Source organism: Apium graveolens, chromosome 4, assembly GCF_009905375.1.
Source record: "Apium graveolens cultivar Ventura chromosome 4, ASM990537v1, whole genome shotgun sequence".
Taxonomy (NCBI): Eukaryota; Viridiplantae; Streptophyta; class Magnoliopsida; order Apiales; family Apiaceae; genus Apium; species Apium graveolens.
The window spans coordinates 277414920-277438744 of NC_133650.1; the positions used below are offsets into that span (position 1 = coordinate 277414920).

General features: G+C 33.0%; 2 protein-coding genes across 2 annotated transcripts; both read right to left on the bottom strand.

Moving 5' to 3' along the window:
• Positions 1–76: 76 nt before the first annotated feature.
• Positions 77–2245, bottom strand: LOC141719694 (uncharacterized). Its single transcript, XM_074522069.1, has 4 exons — positions 1709–2245; positions 1244–1597; positions 479–733; positions 77–388 (listed from the first exon to the last, which is right to left on the bottom strand). The coding sequence occupies exons 1-4, from the start codon at positions 2243–2245 to the stop codon at positions 77–79; spliced, it is 1458 nt and encodes a 485-aa protein (XP_074378170.1).
• Positions 2246–15571: 13326 nt separating this feature from the next.
• LOC141721046 (ras-related protein RABA1f-like) lies at positions 15572–17779 on the bottom strand. The gene is made up of 2 exons (XM_074523781.1): positions 17520–17779; positions 15572–16409 (listed from the first exon to the last, which is right to left on the bottom strand). The coding sequence occupies exons 1-2, from the start codon at positions 17738–17740 to the stop codon at positions 15983–15985; spliced, it is 648 nt and encodes a 215-aa protein (XP_074379882.1). The 5' UTR covers positions 17741–17779; the 3' UTR covers positions 15572–15982.
• Positions 17780–23825: the final 6046 nt, after the last annotated feature.

The following is a 23825-nucleotide window of genomic DNA, read 5'->3' on the forward strand; positions in this document are numbered from 1 at the left end:
AACGACTCATTTTTATTCCGTTTAATATTCATAGGCAATCCCAGATAGGTTCCAGGGCTCTGTTGTGCATTAATTCCTAGTTGATGACAAACTTCCATTTTACACCCGCTGTTACATTGGATGAAAACGTGACAACTGATTTAGCATAATTTATTTTCTGACCAGAGATATTCTCATACATGTCCAATATCCTCCTCATGACTCCTGCCTCAGACCCATTAGATTTGAAGAAGAAATAACAGTCATCTGCAAATAAAAGGTGTGAAATAGAAGGTGTTCCCCTAGCATTGACACAACCATGCAACAACCCAGCTTTTTCATTATGCCTGAGAATAAAACTTAATCCTTCAGCATACATAATGTATATGTAAGGTGAAATTGGGTCGCCCTAGAGAACACCACGGTGAGGCACAACATTACCAAACAGGTTCCCATTATGCACAAAATTATAAGACACTGTCTGCACTAACTTTATTACTCTATCAACCCAAATTGTATGTAACCCAAACTTATCCATCATACTCCGGATAAATGCCCATTTCGGTCGGTCGTAAGCTTTTGAAATGTCAATTTTAAGTCTGCTACCAGATTTTCCTTGTTTACGTCGCTTCATAAAATGATTAACTTCAAATGCGATTAATGCATTATCGGTTAGAAGTCTACCATTAACAAACACACTTTGTCTGTCAGATATCAATGATCTTATGCAAGGTTTTAACCTGGTTTCCAATACCTATGAGAGTATTCTAATAAGGACATTACACAATGATATAGGGTGGAGTTCAGTCATCGACTGGGGCTGTTTTACTTTTGGGATTAAATACACCGTAGTTTTATTAGCTGCCACTAACAATTCTCCTGTGGTCATGAAATTCTGACAAAATCTAAACATATCCCCACAATAATACTCCAAAAAGATTGAAAAAAAAACAGGTTTAACCCATCCGGGCCAGGCGATTTAGCTGGGTGCATTGAGAATACAGCCTCCTCGACCTCCTCAAAAGTAACTTCTGCAATTAAGCCTAATTTTCAGCCTCTGTAACTCGATTTACTTCTTCTATGTCAGATAATCGCCCTTCGACTCATGTAGTTTGGAACAACTGTGTGAAATAATTGGTGATCACTTCTTGAACTTCTTCTTCTTTCTCACGTCAGTCCCCATTTTCATCTTTCAAACGTTGCACACAATTATTCCGTTTACACGTAAAAGCATGTGTATGAAAGAAACGCGTGTTCTGATCACCTTCTTGCATCCAAAATTTCTTGGTAGTTGTTGCCAATACGTTTCTTGCTTATCTAACAGATTTAAATACTCCAATTGAGCTTCATTGTACAGCTGAATACCATGTGCATATCTTCGAGTTCGCATCTTGCGTAACTTACCCCAATATTCTGCCAATTTCTTCTTATACTCCAACTTAACACCCCCTCCCCACTCTTCTAGTTGAAGACAACAATAATTTATTATGTCAAGAATCTCCTTCCCTGAAGTAACTGTCCAATTATTCTGAACAACATTGAAACAGTCCATTTCTTTTAACCCCATATTTTCAAATTTGAAATGTTTGCTTTTTGGGGCATATACACGCTTATTTAACTACAAAAACAAAGGTAGGTGGTCTGAGGTAGTTACATCAAAGACTCTGATCTCTGCATCCGGGAATAAAGTACACCATTGTTGTGTGGCAAGACCCCTATCCAAACGAACCTGAATCCAATTTTCTGTACCCCTAGACTTCTCCCATGTATATGGTTCCCCAACAAATCCTAAATCTACCAAGTTACAAGTGGCCACTGTTTCAGCAAACCTTGTTAATAGATTATACGGATGCATTCTTTCCCCTATTTTCTCTCCTAGAAATATTAGGTCATTAAAATCACCTATAACATACCAGGGTAAACTTGATTTTGAAGCTAAGTTTGTAAGAATCTCCCACGACTCACTACGTCCACTACGTTCGGGACAACCATAAAACCCTGTATACCTCCACATTCCCACTTGCTCGCTTTGTACTTCAAAATAGATAAAATGGTTATTTACTTCCTTTATTATACAGCCTTCTTCATTCCTCCACTGCAGAGTTAAGCCACCACTATGGCCTCGAACATCGACTACAATGCAGCCTGCAAATCCAACAACTCTTCTAACTACATCTACTCTATCTTTATTTGCTAATGTTTCGGATAAAAAAATAAAGTTGGGTTTTGTTGGTGGGTAGTATCCTTTAGGAAATGAACTGTACATGGTTTACCCAATCCACGACAGTTCCAGGCTAGTAAACTCAATTGTCTAGGCGAGCCTACTCCACAGGTCCCGCCTCTGTCATGTTTTTTGGCCCATCATTCAACATAAGCCCATCAGAGTTATTATCCTTATTTGTTGCCATAACATTCTCTTCATTCAAACGTCTACGTTTCAAATCTACAACAATTTCTGATTCGATATTTTTCTCTTCCATAACAACCGCGATTTAATTTAAAATTCCGTTAGTTTCATAAATATTCCCTGATCACGTTGTACAACCCTTATTCCACCAATTTCTCCTAAATGTTCTCTACCACCACCATTGAGATCCATGTGACTTGTCACCACCCTATCGCCACCGCGTAGGGTGTTCGCTTGCTGAAACACATCACCCTCTTTTTTCCAAGCTTGTCCTCTATCCATTCCGTTTCGTAGCCATTTCGCTCCCAGATTTTGATTTTGTGAATTTTTCGTGGGCGCTCGCAGCCACATACCATATGCTCGAGGTATTTCTGTTTCAGGGTTGGCATAAATGATACCACAGTCTCTTTCAGAATGGCCCAGCAAACCACAGAAAAAACAAAATGTACTATGTCTTTCATATTTGAATTGAACTCAGCTCCAATCTCCTCCTTCCCTCTTAATTTTCATTCTTTGTTTCAATGGTTTTCCTATATTTCATAGTAACTCTGATACGCATGTACATTCGCCACCCTCCAAAAATATTTGTAGGATCTGTTTTCACTAAAGTTCCCACAAAATTTCCTATACTCCTTAATATATTCTCAGACTCCATTCATTTTGGTAGATCGTAAATTGGAACCATATATCAGTACTATTTAATGGAATAAGATGCAGACCTTCATCCTCCTTGATATGATGATATACCAACAAGATTTGCTCAAATGTCCATGGCCCTTCATCCAACACTTTCTGCAAATCAAGCATATGATGAAATACAAAAGAGTATCTATGACCACCAATATCATGAACTTCCATACCCTCTTTTGGTCGCCACAATGATGCAAGAACATTCTGCATAGCATTAAAGTTAATGTTCTTATCCGTGAGAAACCGTCCCACTAATACATATGTGGTCATTGGCTTCTGGACCTCTCCTTCTGCAACAATGATCCCTCCGTCCCATCTTCTAATGAAAGTCTTGCATACAGATCCTCCAGGCTTGTTCCTGACGGATTAATTGCTTTACTACTAACAAACAAATTCTGAATCACACACAAAATGAAGACGTTATTTCCTTATCATATAGATAAGACAAACCTTGCAATCATGCAATACATCAAGCATTCCTTTGTTTTAAAATATTTTATTATATTTAAAAGGGATTATAAGTATTAAATTTTTTTAGAATGAATAACAATATATTAATGCATTTTTTGGATGATTGTCTTTGCACTTCATTTTCAGGGATGTAATATTTAGGAGCAACTCTTGAGCATTTAATTTTTTAGGGTTCTCTTTTCCTTGAATAATCTTTTTTTATCGTTACTCTTTGATTACACACTGAGTAAATCCTACATACTCACGCAATAGCCTGCAAACAACGTGAACAAATATAAATTGTATTTAAGCGACAAGCTCTGACTCAAGAGGCATAAGTACGACCAATTTCATGTATAAGGTACCCTAGAAAGCATCCTAAGACTAACCAACAAATACTTTTAGGATATTCAGGCACTTAGAAAATCTCAACTAAAATACTTTTCATTAATTAATTAAGGGTTTGTCTAGTGTGCACATGCTAAACACTAAAATTTATAAAGTTTGGAGTATTTTGATTGGTGAAGTTGTTATGAATGCAGGGGTCCATCATTATTAATAAGTGTTGGCTAATCAAAACAAACCAATATTATAGAAGTTTGTGCTTATTGTCCGACAGAAAAACCGATTAATTAATGTAAAGGGTGTTCATAGCCCCATGAATAAGAAAGCACGACCACCCTATTTTAGCCGTTAGTCTCAATAAATCATTGAGGCGGTCTCAATTTGGCTTAAATTTTGTTTACCAAAAATAATCTTATCTATAATATGTATAAATTTTTTAAAAGATGCATATAAAATAATGTAATTAAAAAACTTTTTTGACATAAATTAAACAAATTAAACTGTTATTTGCTAGCATGTTTATTTATATTAACTATTATTTTGTTGAAATGGCTATTGTATTTAATGTGTAATTTTAATTATACAACTTCAGAATAGTAATAAAATTAATATTTAAAATAAGATAAATTAATTTAAATTTAATTTTGAATACTATTACAAAAAATGAATATTGCTCGTGAAATGTGTCAAATCAAATCATACTAAAACCATTATGCATATATTTATTTTACCTTCTTTCATTCGAAAGTTGACCAACTTCTTAATCAATTTTTTTTGCTCATCATCTAAGTAATTTAAATATAAGCACATCTGAATAAGACACGTGTCGCGTCGAACAATACGAAAATTATTATACATAATAAATACAAAATTATCATTTTAAATATAAATAATCTTAAATAATATTGATAAAGTTACAATCAAACAAATTTTTAAACTCTTTGTGCGCTTTCGCTCAATTCATAGTTCGATATGTAATTAAATTTGAGAACTAAAATCTTTAATAATAAAAATTGATTCTTAATTAAGATCAGAGTTTCCAAATATATTACATTTTTTAAATTTTAGTAATTAAATAAAGCTTGAAGTAAATAAATAAACAAAAATTTAAAAAAATGACACATCAACATTTCATGGAGGCGGCAACAACGAAAAGTTGTTAGAATAAACTGCCTCAATAAAATCAATAAAATAATAAGGGTCCACTCAATAAAACATGGGGAACCAAATTTAGTTTCTCATCTTTTATTTACGGGTGACTGACAAAAGTTTTGTTTCATTGAAACACTAAAATGGTTGTTATTCACCTAACCTATTTTTCACTTTATCTCTCTTTCAAAATACTTTACCCCTATTTTTACTTAACTTATCACTTCTTAAACAAACTATTTAGAACTCACATATTTACCTTTTGAAGATTCAAAAATAAGGTTACTATGGCTTCTTATGTGTATTTGATGATTCTAGATCTTGTACTGAGCATAAAAAAATTTGATTATTTGCATGTTATCAGGATTAAAAAAATATTCATCCTAAATTTTTTGATGATAATGATATAATACATATTAATAAATATACTCGGAAAGAAGAAGTGAATAGACATAATTATCTAGATGGCGAAAATTTTGATATGAAAAACATAATTAATATAAAAAGTGATGATGATGACTATGATGTTGAGGATGATGATGATAATTATGTTCACGGTAATGTAGATGATGATAGTGATAATGAACTGGAAGAAAAATGTTTGAGTTTAATTTTAAAAATAAAAATGGTGTAGTGTCATGTGTTGATATTAAATTTGATTCATTTTTCGAATTTGAAAAGTTTTATAGAAATTATGGGCGTAGTGTTGGATTCAAGATTATTATTCAGAATACTTATAATGTTCAGAAATTGATCTTATTAAGTCAGGGATGTATATTTGTCGAAAAGGTAAAAAGTTAGGATTAAATGTTAGGACTTTTGATGACGGGAGTAAAAGAAAGCGACATTGAGATGTATGTAGTTCTTAAAATAACTACGGATAAAAAGGAAGTATCTATGAGAGAGTTAAAACATGATCATAACATTGTAACAAAAAAATTATGTAAAAATAATGACATGCTTTTGTGTAAAGTTTACATCTGTAAAAAAGATAAAAAAAAGTCGGTTGCATCCGTAAAAGTAAGAACAATTAGGTAATTTCATACAAGTTTGTGCCTCAAAAAATTTTTGAGGATGTCTCATTCCAACAATGAGGTAGCCCTAATAAATCATTAATGGGAGTTTTTTAAAATATATACCAATTAATATTTTATATTGAAATTACTAATATTCTAACAAATCATAAAATTTTGGAACAATTAATTTAGTTACAAATATTATTTTTAAAAAACCAATGTCATCACTTGGATAAATAATTATTATAATAATTTTTAAAAATAATAATTTATCGATTTTTTTTGAAATGTTAAATATCAACTAGTTTCAATATTTTCTTTAATAATTTTCAGAAAAATATTATAATTCATTTATATTTATATAATAAAAATTCAGTTGAAAAATGTAAATTTTAAATTTATTGTGAAAGATAATTGTATAAAAACTAAACAGTTTTGGAAACTATAGCTCACTTGGAGTAGAAAAAACATTGCGCAAATTTCAATATTTTCGTGAGACTATCGACGTGAATCCCAACTGTTCATTTACTTAATCGATGGCTATGATTATGTGCCTTTGAAACAATCATATCCATCGTGGGTTGTCGGTCACACCCCATTAATTAATACTTTGTTATTCTACCCCTCTTGGAAGCTCACTACTTTACATATCCAAAAAGTATTACTCGAGACCCACTAAACAAAAATAATACTTTATATAAAAATTGAACATTGAAATTTGATTTTTGATTTTCATTGATTCTAATAATTAAGAAAATAATAAAAATAATAGTAACTATCAAATTGCCTGTTTTAATTATAACATTTTCTCTTTTATCAATATACTTAAGAAAACCAAATATACTATATTTTCGGTGATTAATATTTCCTTATTCTAATTAACATATGTAGTATTACATAAAAAAAGACATATTAAAAGTTTAGATTTTCTCGAATCTAGCCTTGTAGTCTTCTCTAATTAGTTAGTCAGACTTCTCAAATAGCTCATTCTACACTTCTCAGCTCAGTACATTTTACACTTCTCGAATCAATACATCTTACACTTCTTGAGTAGACTTGAAACTTCTCGAAGAGTATTTTTTGGACTTCTTAATTGATTTAGTCTTAACTTCTCGAATTAGGACTGATTGGGATTTTCACTCCTTTCGATAACTTATTTCTTTGATGTCATTTTTTATATCCACGGCATGATTAAGGATCTTCTTCTAGAAATAGCTCAAGCATACATTTTTACAAATGTGTGAAATATATATAATATCCAAATGAAGAGTAAACTTGTTCAAAAATAAGGATTTCATGGTTAAATAAGTTACTTTCAAAGTTACTATTCAAGTAGGCTTGTTTGAAAATATTATCAATCATGTCTTTGTAAATAACATATGTTAAAAAAGACTTAATTTTACTTAAATGGTACGAACTATAATTTTTATGCAGAAAAATGACGTAATTATAATAGTTTCCATTTTAATATCCCGACTATTTATTTTTTAGCACTTTCTTGCATTCCGTAAAATGAAACCAATGTCGTTACACTGTTTAAGTCCAATATAATAATAATAGGGGTAGTCGGTGTAATTTTTTAAGAATAAGAGTATGAAGGGTCGTTTCTTATTCTCAGATCACAAATATTCCCTCCAAAACACTAACCTAAACTCCCTCCTGATCATACAAACCTTAACCCTCTAACTAAATCGAAGGCAATCAGATAAAATGGTGTGGAAAATATGACCCAAACAAGATTTGAACATATATCAGCCTTACGAATTTCCTGAATATCGCGGTAAATGTTTATCTTTTATTTTTATTATGTTGAACATATATGCATGCATATTTATTTCAATTTTGCTCTGAAAATTTGGGGTGTTTTGGTGTTAATATGTATGGATAGTAGTGGGTTACTCAAATGTTATAAAAAAGTATCAAAGTTGTATCATTTAGGTTTAGATGTTGTTTGTAGTCGAAGTACACCTTAGTATTGGACTCTGAACTGAATTATGAATGTAATTAAAGTTGTTTCCTTTAGTGTTACTAGAATGTAATTTTAAATAAATGTATTTTTCTATTATGTCATTATTTTTTAACAGACCCGAAGTAGTTTAGTATTAAATTATTTAATGATGGGTGAACTATTAGATGATCCTAAGAGATGTGATAATGGGTCAATTGCGTATGTTGACTACTGTGATAGTGATAAAATTAGTTTGTTGGAGATAAATGTAATGTTAGTAGAATATGGGGAAAACGGGGATTTTTATAACTTATGGTACAAGCTCCCTGAGACAACAATAGGTAAAGGATTGTTTGAGTTAGATAGTGATGACGAGTTAATAGTAATGAGCTCTTTAATTCCAAAGTCTAGAAATATTGAGGTTGTATGTTGTTGGGACCCCTCCAATTGCTCCGGTTGATGATATGAGAATTAATCATGAAGAAATCAGGATGAAAAACCTTTTTCCTGAGTCAACACAATGTGAGATGAAAAATGAACAAGAGTTGAGGGAGATGGATGGCGTTTATAATGATTTTTCGGACACTTATGGTATTGAAGAAGAACATCCTCCTGAATCTGATGAAGAGTCATTTTATTCTAATGAATCTAATAAGGATGAAGAGGATGATGATCTATTGTTTGACATGAACGTAGACAAGACTGTTCCTAAGTATTTAGATGATGAGAAGGAGGTAAATGCAGAGAAAGATGACAATGTAGAGACTGATGAAGAAAGTGTCTATCCAGGGAGTGAGGATGAAAGGATGGCTCCAAATTCAAGTGATGAAGATGAGAGAGCTTTCCCAGTATTCAATGAGGAGGTTGGCATGGGGAACCCACAATTTGAAATATGGATGTTGTTTACTAGTACAATTGTCTTCAGGAAAATAGTGAGAAATGCAATTTTGAAGAGAAGGCCAATAGAGAAAATGAAGAATTAGGACAAGAAAGTCAAATATGTTTTAAAAAAAAAACCCTATAGCTGGAAGGTGTATGCATCCCTTTTCAACAAGAAATCAACTTATCAGATAAGGAACGTTATCAAGAAGCACACTTGTATGCTAAATTCAAACGGAAACATATCAACTCAACATGGTTTGCAGAGCATTATGGGAAGGAAATCAGAATGGATCCATCATGGCCAATTAATTCCATGCATAAGAAGATTTTTTGTGATTTGAAATATGAGGTAAGTTAATATGCATTTTATAGAGCAAAAAAAGAGCTTTACTGAAGATAAATGGCACTCATGAGATGCAGTTTGAGCAAGTATGAGACTATGCACATGAGCTAAAGAGCGTGATGCCTGAGAGCACAGTAAAATTAGATATAAAGGATCCAGAGCTAGGAAAAAATAGAGGAAGATTTATGAGAATGTATATCTGTTTAGGTCCAATAAAGAAGGCATTTATTCAGTTCTGTAGGAAGCTTATAGGTCTTGATGGTTTCCATCTGAAAGGCCTATTTGGGGGACAATTGTTGGCTGTTATTGGGGTAGATGCCAATGATGGCATGTACCCCATAGCTTGGGAAATAGTGGAGTCTAAAGCCATATAATCATGGACTTGGTTCCTAGAATATTTGTCCCAAGACTTGCAAATTCAGAGTGGTGGCGATGCTGGCCGAAACTTTATATCTGATAGACAAAAGGTGTGTAATTTGTACTATTAGGTTGTATTTCTTGTTTAAAATTTGACTGACGGTGTGTGTAATTTGTGGCAGGGGTTGATAAATGCTTCAGAATCAGTGGTGTCTAATGTAGAATATAGGTTCTGTGTTATGCATCTCTTTCAAAACATGAATAAAGAACATAAGGGGATTGTATTGAGGCACTTACTTTGAAATTCAGCAAGGGCTACTACATAGTGGGAATTCAGATTGCATATGGATAAGATGTAACAAGTATATATAACTTCTATTGTGATGGTTATAGTATGTATTCTTATATTTTGTATAAGAGTGGGTATTCTTATTGTTTGTTGATGTTTAACTGATAGCTTCAAAGTTCAATGAATACCTAATGGCTAAGCCAAGAACTCAATGGTCTAAATCTGCATTTAGAACACATGTTCTATATGTTTGTTAACAATCACTGTAAAGTGTTCAATAGCTGCATTAGGAAGTTCAGAGATTTACCACTAAGTACCATGTTTAGAGAGTTCCACAAGACAGTTATGGAGAGGCTTCAAGCCAGAAGGGATAAGATGCTAGGAAATGACATTGTCATTTACCCTAGTGCGCTGGAAAAGCTAAAAAAGTAGGCCAACCTCCTTAAATTCCTTAAAAATCTAGTAAGTATCATTATTTGTTCTGAATGTTTTTCAATATGTTAGGGCAATCCATTAATGCTGGCAACTGTCTGGTAACCTGATTTGGAGGGATTGCTTATAATGTTACATATTCAGATGGAGGATTTGAGTTAGTTGACGATTTAAATAAAAAAACATGTACCTGCGGAAAATGGGAATTGACGGCAATTCTTTGCTACCATGTTGTTGCGTGCATTTCCATAAGAAATGAGCCTTCGGAAATGCATATAGATCCCTGCTACACAAAAAATATGTACATGAAAGTAGTTTTTACAATGTTTGTTGAATTCATTTAGTGCTTATCATACACTATGTTAGAATTGTAATTGTGTGTCCTTATGATTGTGTTAACAGCTTTATAGTTGCACTTTAGAGCCCATTGTTGGCCCTCAGTTTTGGCAGAGCACTAGTGAACCAAGGCCAAGACCTCCGAGTGTTAAAATTACAGCCGAAAGACCAAAGAAGAAGAGAACCACCAAGAATGATGTGCCTCAAGATTTTACAAAATTATCCAAGGCTGGAACCATTGTAAATTGCACTTACTGTAATGCTCAGGGGCACAATGCAAGGACTTGTGTTGTCAAGTTGATTCTTGAATTGTACACCAGTTTTTCTATTGTGTTATACTAATGCTTTAGTTCAATTTTTTATTATAATGTATGTAAAAAAATGATCTAATGAAGAAGGCATCAGAGGAGGGTCAAGTATCAAATATTAAGAATTCTATATTAGTGTGTAAAACCTGTAGCAAAAAAGGTCATAACTCCAGGACATGTGCTGTGAAGGTTGTTTATTCAATAGTTCACATTTGTCTAACCTTAAGTAAAAAACATATTATGACATGGGTTCCCTTCATTTGCAGAAACCTCAAGAAACATGAAAGGAATCAACTGCAAGTGGGCAAGGAAAGGAACACCAAACTATAACTGGAATGATGCAGAGAAGGCAATGTGCAAATTAGGGTACTCAAGGAAAATCTACCTAAGGCCCCAGAAAGAAATTGACTCCTAAGGAATAGAAGAATTGAGCTGTGATGCTAGTTTTTTGTGTACTCCTTTTACTTGTTATCAAACTGCCTTTACTTCTTGATATTTGATTAAGTTATTGCTTGGTAGTTGAACATTTGATGTAATTGGTTGGTATTTGAAAATTTTTGGGTGGGAGGGGAGTCAATTTTTGTTTAGCAACAGAATATTGATGATGCTACATTTTGGTTGTAATGCAAATATGTAAATGTTGGCAATTTTGCTTTGTTGTTCAACCATGGTCATGAAATTTATTAGTATCCACCAAATTTATGTCTACTTGCAATTGTTATGTCAACAGTTTGCTTGTAAATTCTTAACATAAAATAAATAATTTTCAGGAATTCAGTTCATAAATTAAGTAGTACACAGTGAGCACATTATATTACATGAAATATCTTATCTAATCTTCTACGTTCTTATCCCCGTTGGGAGCAGACACATTGTAAATAAAATAAAGTAGCTAGCAACAGAAAACAAAAACCAGCTTCCATTTTCTTGCCTCCATCTCCGCTTTCTCCAGTTCTAATTGTGTCATAGTGTATCGGGTATATCGGGGGCATCCATCTACCTACCTAAAGAAACCATATGCATTTCTACCATCTGTGCAACCAACAAATCATTGACCATATTTTGCTTCAATTCGAGTTGTCCTCTCCGTTGTGCATCTCCCACATAAACATGTTTATTGCATTTTGTTTATATGCTTAGGGTTTAAGATAGGGTTGGGGTATATATACACCCAATTTTCATGAAAAGAGCCGCGATAAACTATCTGGACAAAATTACCCTTATACAGTGTAACGCCGTTTGTTTCATTTGACAAAATGTAAGAAAGTGCTAAAAAATAAATAGTTGGGATATTAAAATGGAAACTATCATAAATTTCGTCATTTCTCTGCAAAAAAAAAAATTATAGTTCAAGTCATCTAAGTACAATTAAGTCTAAGAAACTATACACCGTACATATTATGCGCTATTAAAAGTTATGGTCGATTGTTAGGGTGTCGTGACTTGCCCCGGTTTACGGCCTTATTCATTTTAAATTTTTTAATTTGGGATTATTTATTTTTCAAATAATTAAAAACATATTATCTTTTATAAAGGCACATAAAAATACCAACTCTAATGTATTTTCGGCTTCAAAGCCTAACCTCTTTCTTGAATACTCCGTTCTTTTTTTTTATCTAAAATTTCACTAAGAAAATTTAAAAATGAGACTCTTTTGAAGACTTAACTCTAAGTAGGAATGGTCCCTAACCCCGGCATAATCAGCTGGCAAATTCAGCTTATGATACTCATTGTTGAGGGTGGGCCTCTATTGCAGAGTCCGCATATGCCCATTTTTTGAATCTAAATGGATGTTTGTTAGAGTCCTAATCCATCTCATCCGCTCATGTTCCAATTAGATTTGTGTGTAAGCCATTTTGAATTAGAATGATAAGATCGAGAGGGAAAATAAATTCGTGGTGATTGAAAATAATAAGAGAAGAACAACTAATGGGGTACACCAACACCTTCCTTTTTCAGGTAACTGTTAGAAAAGTTTAGAGAAAAAAATGACACCTACATTTTGCAAAGAACTTGTCCCGCTATTTTTCTTGTTTTTTTTTTTCTCTTTAAAACTCAAGGTAAACTAGTCATTATATAGGCTTTATAAACATATTAAAACTAACTACTACTAAAACTAACCACTACTAATTAATGGGTAAATTACATGTCCATAATTTACTCCATAACTCCACTACCCCACTACTAAACAATTCTAAAATAATATTTTTCTCTAATAATTAATCTATTGCTAAATATCTAAAATATCTAATAATTAAATAAACAAATAATTAATAACTAAATTTAAGATTATTCCAACATTCACCCCCATAATCTTAAATTTACGAAACACTTTCTCTTCGCATGTGATGCACTTCTCACCACCATCAATTTTGATGCACTTTCTCATCAAAAACACTTTGGAGCACTTCTCTCCAAAAATACTTTGGAGCACTTTCTCTCCAAAAATAATTTGGAGCACTTTCTCTCCACAACTCTAAAGGAGTGGTTCTCCCTCGATCAATTGTGCCATCTTTTCTTCATCATTCTGAAATCTACAATTATTTGCCAGATATCCATATTTTTTGCATTTGTAGATGCCATGGAAAATATTAAGGATAATATATATATATATATATATATATGTATATGTATATTTTTATAAGAGTTTTATAAGCCCTGGATCATATGGCTCTGATACCAATGTTGGATAACTGCCTCCTTGATTTTCTATAGTGATACCTGATTTTTTCAGTTCTAGATTGGTCTTCCCCGTGTTCCGCCTATCTCCGCCTTCTACTCCCGTATTCCACTCACTGTCTTCCCCACCTTCCCGGAGCCATTTTGAGCCTATTAGGCGAGAGTGACGTCTAAGTGGTGCTCTCAGTTCCGTAGGGTTTAGTAATCTCAAAATAATCTCACTCTCAGACACCTCAAATAGATGACTGCACAACCTTTCTGAATGTCCCATATGATTCCCCGGATGAAACAAAATGTTGGTACATTTTCTTACTTGAAATTGATCCAAAACCAATCTGCACTTGATTGTCTCTTAGAACATCACATTCCTTCATACGAGTTAAGACTTAAGGCCTTCCCGTTAAAAGACCAAGGGCTCCCTTCTACTATCCTTTTTTTAATGTCTAATTCAAGATAAATTGAAAAAGATATATAAATTTGGCTATACTTCTCGGAATGAAAACTCCCTTTCCTGGCCGTCATAATGCAGCTAGCTCTGCATCATTGTCATTGCTCCAAAATCAATCACTCCTTCCACCAAGAATCGACCTACCAAACCCAATTTAGCATCTATCTTGTTGGCCACGTCTGTATTAGCTTCATCCACTCGGATGTGAATAGCTAATCCTCCTCCCTTCTCGTCATCCAGAGTGATGCTACTCATTACTTGGATAATATTGCTAGTCGATGCCATTGTAATGAACTACTTAAAGGAATAAAGAATCTGATTACAAAGATTTATGACAGTAACACTAATATTTGACGTACACAGACTGAGAAAAAATGATAAAACAATTTACTTAAAACTTACTCCCTCTGTCCCTCCCATTTATTTACATTTCGATTGGGGACGGAAGTTAAAAAAAATCATAATATAGTAGAATAAAATTTAAAAAAATGGGTAAAATCGTAAGAATGATTAATATCATATGTATGAATGGATATAATGGAGATAAATACTGGATTTAGTTATTTTTTATATTATAAAATTTTACTATTTTTAGAAATTTTTGAAATATAAATAATTGGAAAGGATATCAAAAAAATGTAAACAAATGGCCCAGAGGAAGTATTAATCACCATGTCAAAAGACAAAAGTACATTACGAAACTACTTTTATCAAATTTTATTAACAAAATCCTGCTAATCATATACATAGGGTCATTGTTTAATATATTTTTTGCAGAGCTTAATATCTTTTGACAACAGAGATAAAAAGGAGAAAGAAGTTGCCAAAGCAAGAATTGAACAGCAAGCATGATCTAACTGACCGACCAACAATCTGTGTAGACCGTAAATCATACTAGATAACACAATTCCATAATTGGCAATCATGTAAATTTTTTGGATGGCTTCCAAATGTAACCTTCAATTTGAAAGTATAAAATAACCTTTATAAATATTCTATAGAAAATTGAGAAAGTCGATTCAATTCACATAATATTAGAAAGAAGATAATTATACATAAATCTCAATTTCAAATAACTGCATGTAATTCACTTTTCAACCACAAAGTATGTATCTTCAATAAATACAATTACTCAATATCAACATTGTTTACTAGTCGTATATTCAACTTTTTTGAACGGAATTAATTTTTTTAGTCCACATAGAATGACTTCTGTATTCCTTAATGTAACTTCTCTTCACCATCTTTATCTTCTTGTTAAGGAGACAATATAAGGGTAATGCAGATTAGGTTTTGAATCAAGCATTGTTGATAGCAATACCGGGATCTAAAATTATTAACCCTGTCCTATATCTAGCTGCAATCTGGGAATTTTCTGTAGAAAAAGGTGCAGAATCTGTTCAAGTAGACAAACTTCTTCCTTTGCTGCATATACAATAATATCAAATATCGCTTCACAGGTGCCCTGCCTAATATAATAAAATTTATATAAACAAGATTTTAAGCAATGAGATGTCAAGAAATCTGAACTCCACTAGCTAGTCAATTTCACGTTCTACAAAAACAACCAAATTAAGGAAGAAAAATATCAGCATGCTAGTGGTTTCTACATTACACAATTAAAGTTGTCACTACATTACGAAGGAAAACAAGTGCACTGTAGAGGTAGAAAAAGAAAAGCCTATCAAAGGGTACCTATAACTAACTTTATATGTTGACTATTGAAAGATTAAACCCCCAGACCCACTTACATACTTAAATACCAGAAAATGTTAAGTATTCTAATTCCTCCATAAGCTCTAGATTTGTTGACCAGAACTGCTATGTAGAGATAAACCATGATCGATATGGAAAGGTACAACCAGAAGTATATAAGACATAACTGAAGATTGGAAAGTTATTGCACGCATCAATTTACCAAATTCTAAGAAGCGCAACATCCAGATTTTTTCACTGCTGATACGTCATCCTTGACATTAATTGTCTGTCCTTTTGGCAAAGCTGCTGGATCATTTCCTGATTCAAGAGCTTTTCTGCTGACAACTTGATGTATCTGGGTAAGCACCTCAGTGAAAGCATCCTCAACATTCATGGACTCTAGAGCAGAAGTTTCCATGAAGAAGGTACTCTCCTTCTCAGCAAAGGCCGTCGCATCTTCCGTGGACACAGCACGCAAGTGACGCAGATCTGCCTTGTTCCCCACTAGCATTATAACAATGTTGGAATCAGTGTGATCACGGAGTTCTTTGAGCCATCTCTCTACATTCTCAAATGTGACATTTCGCGTGACATCATATACAAGCAATGCCCCAACAGCTCCTCGATAGTACGCACTTGTAATTGCACGGTATCTGTAAAAAATACAGAACAAACTCAGTAAGAGCAAGTCCAATGCAATGTTATAAGTGGTGCCATTTCTATAATTTGAAACCAAATGCTAAAAATTTCAACTCCAAAGGGTTCTATCCTTGGATGTAAATATGCATATATGCATCCTTGGTTCTAAATTTAATATCAAGGATGCATATTTATGCATCCATGACATTTCATCAAGTAACCATAAATGACATGCATATTGGTAAACTTTAATTAAGATATAGGAGGGAAAGACAAAAATGAGTTAAATTTGGAATTATTAGGTTTCAAAATGCAACTAGTATTGGAGTTGAAGTTCTATTATAGCACCAAAAAACACTTTTTGATGCCAAATTATAGCAATGACTATAGTCATTTTGCATCTAGCATTGGACTTGCTCTAACAGATTTGCAACAAATGCATTTCTGTCATTTATCAATCTATGCCCTTAAAACCCTTTCATGAATAAATAAATAACTAACACAGTATCTTAATGCAATTTCATCTCGCCACATCTTATTTCTCACCTCTACACACACTCACTTGGTCCAAAACAGACAACTAAACAACATCGACTCTTTTTAATTCAATTCAAAACATCAATACAAGGAAAAACCTTCTCGTTAATGTAACCAAAGTATTCATGCCCTTTAAACCCTATCGTCTTGATACAATTTCATCTCGCCACATCTCAGATCTCACCTCTACATAATGCACACACACTCACCTAATCCAAAACAGACAACTAAACAACATCGATTCTTTTAATTCAAATTAAAAACGTCAATACAAAGGAAAAACCTGATCGCCAGTGGATAAAAATAAAAAATAATCAATTTCCGGTAAATTGAGCAACCAACATAACCAAAGTATTCCTCAGTAAAACTATCCAATTTCAGCTTAAACAAACATAAAAAGCATGGAAACACATCGAGTCAAAACCGACATCGATCTAACCAAATGCCAGCCAAACAGAAACAATTTGAATTCACAAAACCCTTAGATCTCACAATAACAAATTCAGTAAAAATAAAAAACTAAACAATGTAGATCTCGAAACTAAAATGAGAATATTAAGAATTTAAAAAAGAAAGGAAAAAGGGACCTTTCTTGACCAGCAGTGTCCCAAATCTGAGCTTTAACGACTTTATCATCGACGTGAATGCTACGAGTAGCGAACTCGACGCCAATAGTGGATTTGGACTCAAGACTGAACTCATTACGAGTGAACCTAGAAAGAAGATTAGATTTACCAACGCCAGAGTCGCCGATGAGTACAATTTTGAATAAGTAATCGTAATCATCGTCTGCTCTGTACGCCCCCATTGTGATTTAGATCGGAAGTGTGTGCGACTCATGGACGGACTGTCTCCCCCCTAAATACTTACTTTCCTAATGCTGTTGGGTCTCAACCCATTGGGCCGGAAGACTCTTTTGTCCAATTTTCTAAGTCCAGCTCAAGTCCACATTCTTCTCTCTTCTTCTTCTTTTGACGGAACCACATTGGTTTATGCCTACATTTTGCTCACTATATTTCGAATTGTTATTGTTTTTAAAATCAAATTGATAATAATCGTGGATATAATATTAAAAATATATAATATCTATCTATATTATACTATTATAATACCCTTTATTTGTTAGTCGGTTATTCGGTACAATTGTTTGGTATGATAAATAACAACCGTCAAATTTAAAATCAGATAGATGAGAATAGTTGGATGCAATAATAGAATATTATTATATTAATATTTAAACTGCTCTCATGAATTCAGGGTTCAAACCCCGTCAAAACTTTATTATATTTAAACTTTTATATTTTCTATTTTAACAATTTTTACAGGTTCAGGTTCAGGGCTCGAATCCTGTTAACAACATATTATATTATCTATACTATATTATTATAAGCAGAACACCCTCTATTTGGTAGTTGTTCGGTACAGTTGTTTGGTAGTTGCTCGGTACAGTTGTTTGATACGACAAATAACAACCGTCAGATCTAAAGTCAGAAAAATGAGAACCATTGGATACAATAATAAAATATGATTATATCAATATTTAAACTGCTCTCATGGATTCAGGGTTCGAATCTCGTCAACAGCTTATTATATTTAAACTTTTATATTCTTTATTTAAACAATATTTTATATTATATTATTTATTTTTAGTCAAGTCTCAAATTATTATAAAACATATATTGTTATAATTTATTATATTCTTCAATTTATTTTTCAACTATTGAAAATTATATTATAAAATATATTATTAAAAACTATCGAATGTTAAAAACAATCCTTGCATCGCACAACTATGGGCTAATTGGTAAAAGGCACTAGAATGTGTTTTTTTCTACAAGTAGGTATTTGTTTGTGTTGATTTTGTTATCAAATTTCGAATTTTTATTATTTATCTTCTTAAACTATTATACCAGGTTTTATGAATTAAATATTATTTCTTGATATTACTACACTTATAAATGTATTTGATTAATCATTTCAATAATTTGGTAATTATTCGTCAAAGAATATTTGATTGATTAATTATGATTGTTACTTTTTAGAACATTGGTTTTAATAGTACAGATATATTTTTAGCAAAAAAACAATAGTAGAAATATACAGACGTTCGAAATTTATAATTTGATCATCTATACTATTATATTAAAAATAAAATATTAAAAATTCGGTTGTTAGTTCTTGGTCACTCAATATAGAGCCGTCAAATTAAACTAACGAGAATCGTTGATTATAATCTTAAAAATCATTATAAAAATATTAAAATTATTATACTAAAGATATAAGGTTCGAATCTCAATAATAATATATTAAAATTATAATTTATAATATATAATGATAAAAATAACCTGCTTTGCACGGATTATATACTAGTATTATTTATTTTCAGTCAAATCTCAAATTATCACAAAACGTCCTTTATTTGGTAGTCGGTTGTTTGGTACAATTGTCTGGTACGACAAATAACAACCGTCAGATCTAAAGTCAGATAGATGGGAACTGTAGGAAGCAATAAAAAAATAATATTATATTAATATTTAAACAGCTCTCATGGATCTAGAGTTCGAACCCCGTTAACAGCTTATTATATTTAAACTTTTTTATTATTTATTTTACAATTTTCATAGGTTGAGGGCTCGAGTCCCGTGAACAACATATTATATTATATTATTTATTTTTAGTCAAGTCTCAAATTATCACAAAAAAATTATTATTATACTTATTATGTTCTTCAATTTATTTTTCAACTATTGAAAATATATATCAAAATATAATAATTTTAAGATATAACTATATTATTAAAAATAATTCAAGTGTTAAAAATAATCCGTGCATCGCACGGGTCATAGGCTAGTCTATCTGTTAGATATATTTGATAATGTCATGGCTAATATAATTTATGTCTAGATTTCAGATCTTACTTAACAGGACAAATCAGTACTTAACTGTTGATCAGTACTTATACTGGAAGTCAGGACTTAAGGATATCAGTACTTATATTATCAGGAGATAATCATCAGAAGTTAGATATCAGAACTTAAGTGCTGAAGGATGATCAAGGAAAGGACAATAGCTGATTAAAGGAAAGAAGATCGAGATAAACATAAAAAGAGATATGCATGAAGAAGGAATTCCGTGAAGAATGGAATACTTAGAAGAAAAGATATCTGATTGATATATTTTAGGAAGCAGAATTATATTCCATATCAATTAGCAATTATCTTGTAACTGTGTAGTATATAAACACAGACATAGGGTTTACACTAAAAAGTGTTAATATATTCGAGAAGATTATTCATTGTAACCCTAGCAGCTCTCGTGATATTTGTTCATCACTGAGAGGTAACAGTTCCATACTGTAACAGAGTTTATTATTTCAATAAAGTTTGTTTTCTGTTACTTAATATATTAAAGTTCGATTTGATTGTATTATACACTGTATTCACCCCTTCTACAGTGTGTGTGACCTAACAAGTGGGATCAGAGCCAATCTGTTAACACACATACAGCTAAAGATCCATACACAATCATGTCTGACACAGAAACTCCAACTAAGCCTACCAAAACTGAAGAACCTCCAAAGCCACAAATTCAAAGTCGGTATGAGACTATCAGGGTTCCCATACTGAGACCATCTGAATATCCCATATGGAAGGTAAGGATGACCATGTTCCTGGAAGCAACAGATCCAGAATACCTTGATAGAATCAAGGAAGGCCCTCACAAACCAACCAAGCTCGCTGTTGCAGTTGCAGGTGAAGCAGCAAAGACCGTACCAAAGGAGAAGAGTGATTATACTGCTGAAGATATAGCATCAATTGCTAAGGATGCCAAGGTACGACACTTACTGCATAGTGCCATTGATAATGTAATGTCAAACAGGGTAATCAACTGCAAGACTGCTAAGGAGATATGGGATGCTCTGGAAACAAGGTGTCAGGGAACGGAGACAATTAAGAAGAACAGGAAGACAATACTCACTCAAGAGTATGAACACTTTGACTCAAAGACTAATGAGTCATTGAATGATTTATATGATAGATTTGTCAAACTTTTGAATGATTTGTCATTGATTAATAAAGAGTATGATCTTGAAGATTCAAACCTTAAGTTCCTGTTAGCTCTTCCTGAATGCTGGGATTTGAAGGCAACGACAATAAGAGACAACTATAATCTTGATGAAACAACTCTTGACGAAATCTATGGTATGCTCAAGACTCATGAGCTTGAGATGGAACAAAGAAGCAAGAGGAAAGGAGGAAAGTCAAGGACAGTTGCTCTTAAGGCTGAAGAAGAATTCCCCAAAGTAGCTTCCTCAAGGAAAGACAAGGGTAAAGCTCTTGTCATAAAGTCTGAAACTGAGTCATCAAGTTCTGAAAGTGATGATGACTCAGATTCTGAAAGCTTGCCTGAGACTGATGCTGATAAGGAGATGATGAAGCTGTTTGCTCTTATGGTGAAAGGAATCACAAAGATTGCATACAGGAAGTTCAGGAAGGGAAAGAAGTTTTCCTGGAAAGGCATAAGTTCTGATAAGAAGAATTTCAGAAGATCTGAAGGCAGAGGAGGAAAGTCTGACAGAGGAGATTACACCAATGTTAAATGTTATAACTGTGGTGAGAAAGGCCACATATCTCCTGATTGCAAGAAGGTAAAGGGTGACAAAGGCAAGGCTCTTGTCACAAAGCAGAAAAGTTGGACAGACACCTCAGACTCTGAAAGTGAGGAAAACTATGCATTGATGGCAAATGCTGATAAAGAAAGTGCTGAGAGCAGTTCTGAAACTGCTGAAACAAAGGTACCTCAGACTACCTATGCTTTTCATATTGATGATATTAATGAGTTCAGAAGATATCTTAAAACCATGTTTGTTAGTTATAGAGATCAAACTTTAACATGTGAAAGATTAACTTCTAAAAATCTTGCATTTAAGAAAAGAAATGATTTCTTAGAAAAAGAGTTAGTCATGTTCCATCAAACTCAGAAGGATAGAGATGATGCTTTTTATGTTAGGGATGAAGTGCTAAAAATGAATGAATCTCTAAAAACTGAGTTAGAAAAGGAAAGAGAGATTATCAGGACTTGGACTAACTCTAGCAAAACAACTCAAAATTTGCTAAGTAGTGGAAACTGAAAAGAGGGCTTAGGTTATGGAGAAGATAAGAATGATAAAGGAACTGAAGAAATTAAGCCTGTTGATAAGCAAAAGCCAAAGTTAAAACCTGTTAAGTTTGTAACTGTAAAGTCTGAAAATGAGAAATCAGAAGTTACAAAGGAATTAACTTCTGACAAACTAAAACAGGAAAAGACAGCTGAAGTGAACATAGGCTTAATGACAAAGAAGCAGCTTAAGCATAAGCTGAAAGATGTTAAGAATGCAAACAAGGTAAAATCACCTGGGAAAAATAGGAATGGAAAGGAAGGTGTGAATGAAAGCAATAATTATAAACCTGTTCCTGATGCTCCTAGGAAAACGTGTCATAACTGTGGAAGTTCTAACCATCTGGCTTCTTTTTGCAGGAAGAATAAGAATATTAACTCCTTACCTTCAAAATCAGGAGTTAAGAGTCAGTCTGTTAGATACAAACCACAAAATCCTTGTTTTCATTGTGGTAGTTTATGGCATTCCATTTATACTTGTAAGGAATATCATAGCTTGTACTATGATTATTATCAAATAAAACCTTCTTTGAAGAAAGTTTCCATTGTTCCTTCTAGTGTAAATTCTGATTCAAAGTCTGATAGTGTAAGTTCTGATAAGAAAAATGTTAACATAAACTCTGATGCTAAATCCGCTGCAAATGTTAACAAACTTAATAAGGCCAAAGGATCCAAGCAAGTCTAGGTCCTTAAAACTAATAATTAGTGGTCTTTATGATTGCAGGGCAACAGGAAAAATATTCTAGTTCTGGACAGTGGATGTTCAGGACATATGACTGGAAATAAGGCCCTACTATCAGACTTTGTGGAGAAAGCTGGCCCAAGTGTTTCTTATGGAGATGGCAACATTGGAAAAACATTGGGATATGGCAATATCAATCTTGGAAATGTCATAATTAAAGAAGTAGCTCTGGTCTCAGGACTTAAACACAACCTACTGAGTATAAGTCAAATCTGTGACAGAGGTTATCATGTTGATTTCTTTGAAGAACACTGTGAAATTGTGAGTAAATCTAAAGGAAAAGTTGTTCTGAAAGGATACAGGCATGGTAACATTTATGAAGCTAAGCTTTCAACAAGTACTGATGGTTCTGCAATTTGTCTGATGAGTAGAGCATCAATTGAAGAAAGCTGAAATTGGCATAAGAAACTCTCTCATTTAAATTTCAATAATATAAATGAACTGGTCAAGAAAAATCTTGTGAGAGGACTGCCAAAGTCAGTATTTGCTCCTGATGGTCTTTGTGATTCCTGTCAGAAAGCCAAACAAAGAAAATCTTCATTCAAGAGCAAGACTGAATCATCAATTCTTGAGCCTTATCATCTACTACATGTTGATCTATTTGGTCCAGTAAATGTCATGTCTATTGCAAAGAAGAAGTATGCATTGGTTATAGTGGATGAGTTCACCAGATACACATGGGTGTATTTCTTGCACACAAAAAGTGAAACTGCATCTATCTTGATTGATCATGTCAAACAGCTGGATAAAATGGTCAAAGATTCTGTGAAAATTTTAAGGAGTGATAATGGCACTGAGTTCAAGAATTTGATAATGGAAGAGTTCTGCAAAAACCATGGAATAAAGCATGAATTTTCTACTCCTGGAACTCCACAGCAAAATGGAGTTGTTGAAAGGAAGAATAGAACTCTCATTGAAGCTGCACGTACAATGCTTGAAGAAGCAAAGCTTCCAACCTATTTCTGGGCTGAAGCTGTGCAGACTGCTTGTTTTA

What these genes read in the sequence shown, in the direction of transcription:
- LOC141719694 (XM_074522069.1), bottom strand. Translation starts at nt 2,245, where the DNA reads ATGTACAGTTCATTTCCTAAAGGATACTACCCACCAACAAAACCCAAC. An exon ending in GTACAGAAAATTGGATTCAG is followed by an intron (nt 1,598 to 1,708) that starts GTTCGTTTGGAT and finishes TTGTTTTTGTAG; the next exon opens with TTAAATAAGCGTGTATATGC. An exon ending in GAAATTTTGGATGCAAGAAG is followed by an intron (nt 734 to 1,243) that starts GTGATCAGAACA and finishes ATACTCTCATAG; the next exon opens with GTATTGGAAACCAGGTTAAA.
- LOC141721046 (XM_074523781.1), bottom strand. Translation starts at nt 17,740, where the DNA reads ATGGGGGCGTACAGAGCAGACGATGATTACGATTACTTATTCAAAATT. An exon ending in GACACTGCTGGTCAAGAAAG is followed by an intron (nt 16,410 to 17,519) that starts GTCCCTTTTTCC and finishes TATTTTTTACAG; the next exon opens with ATACCGTGCAATTACAAGTG.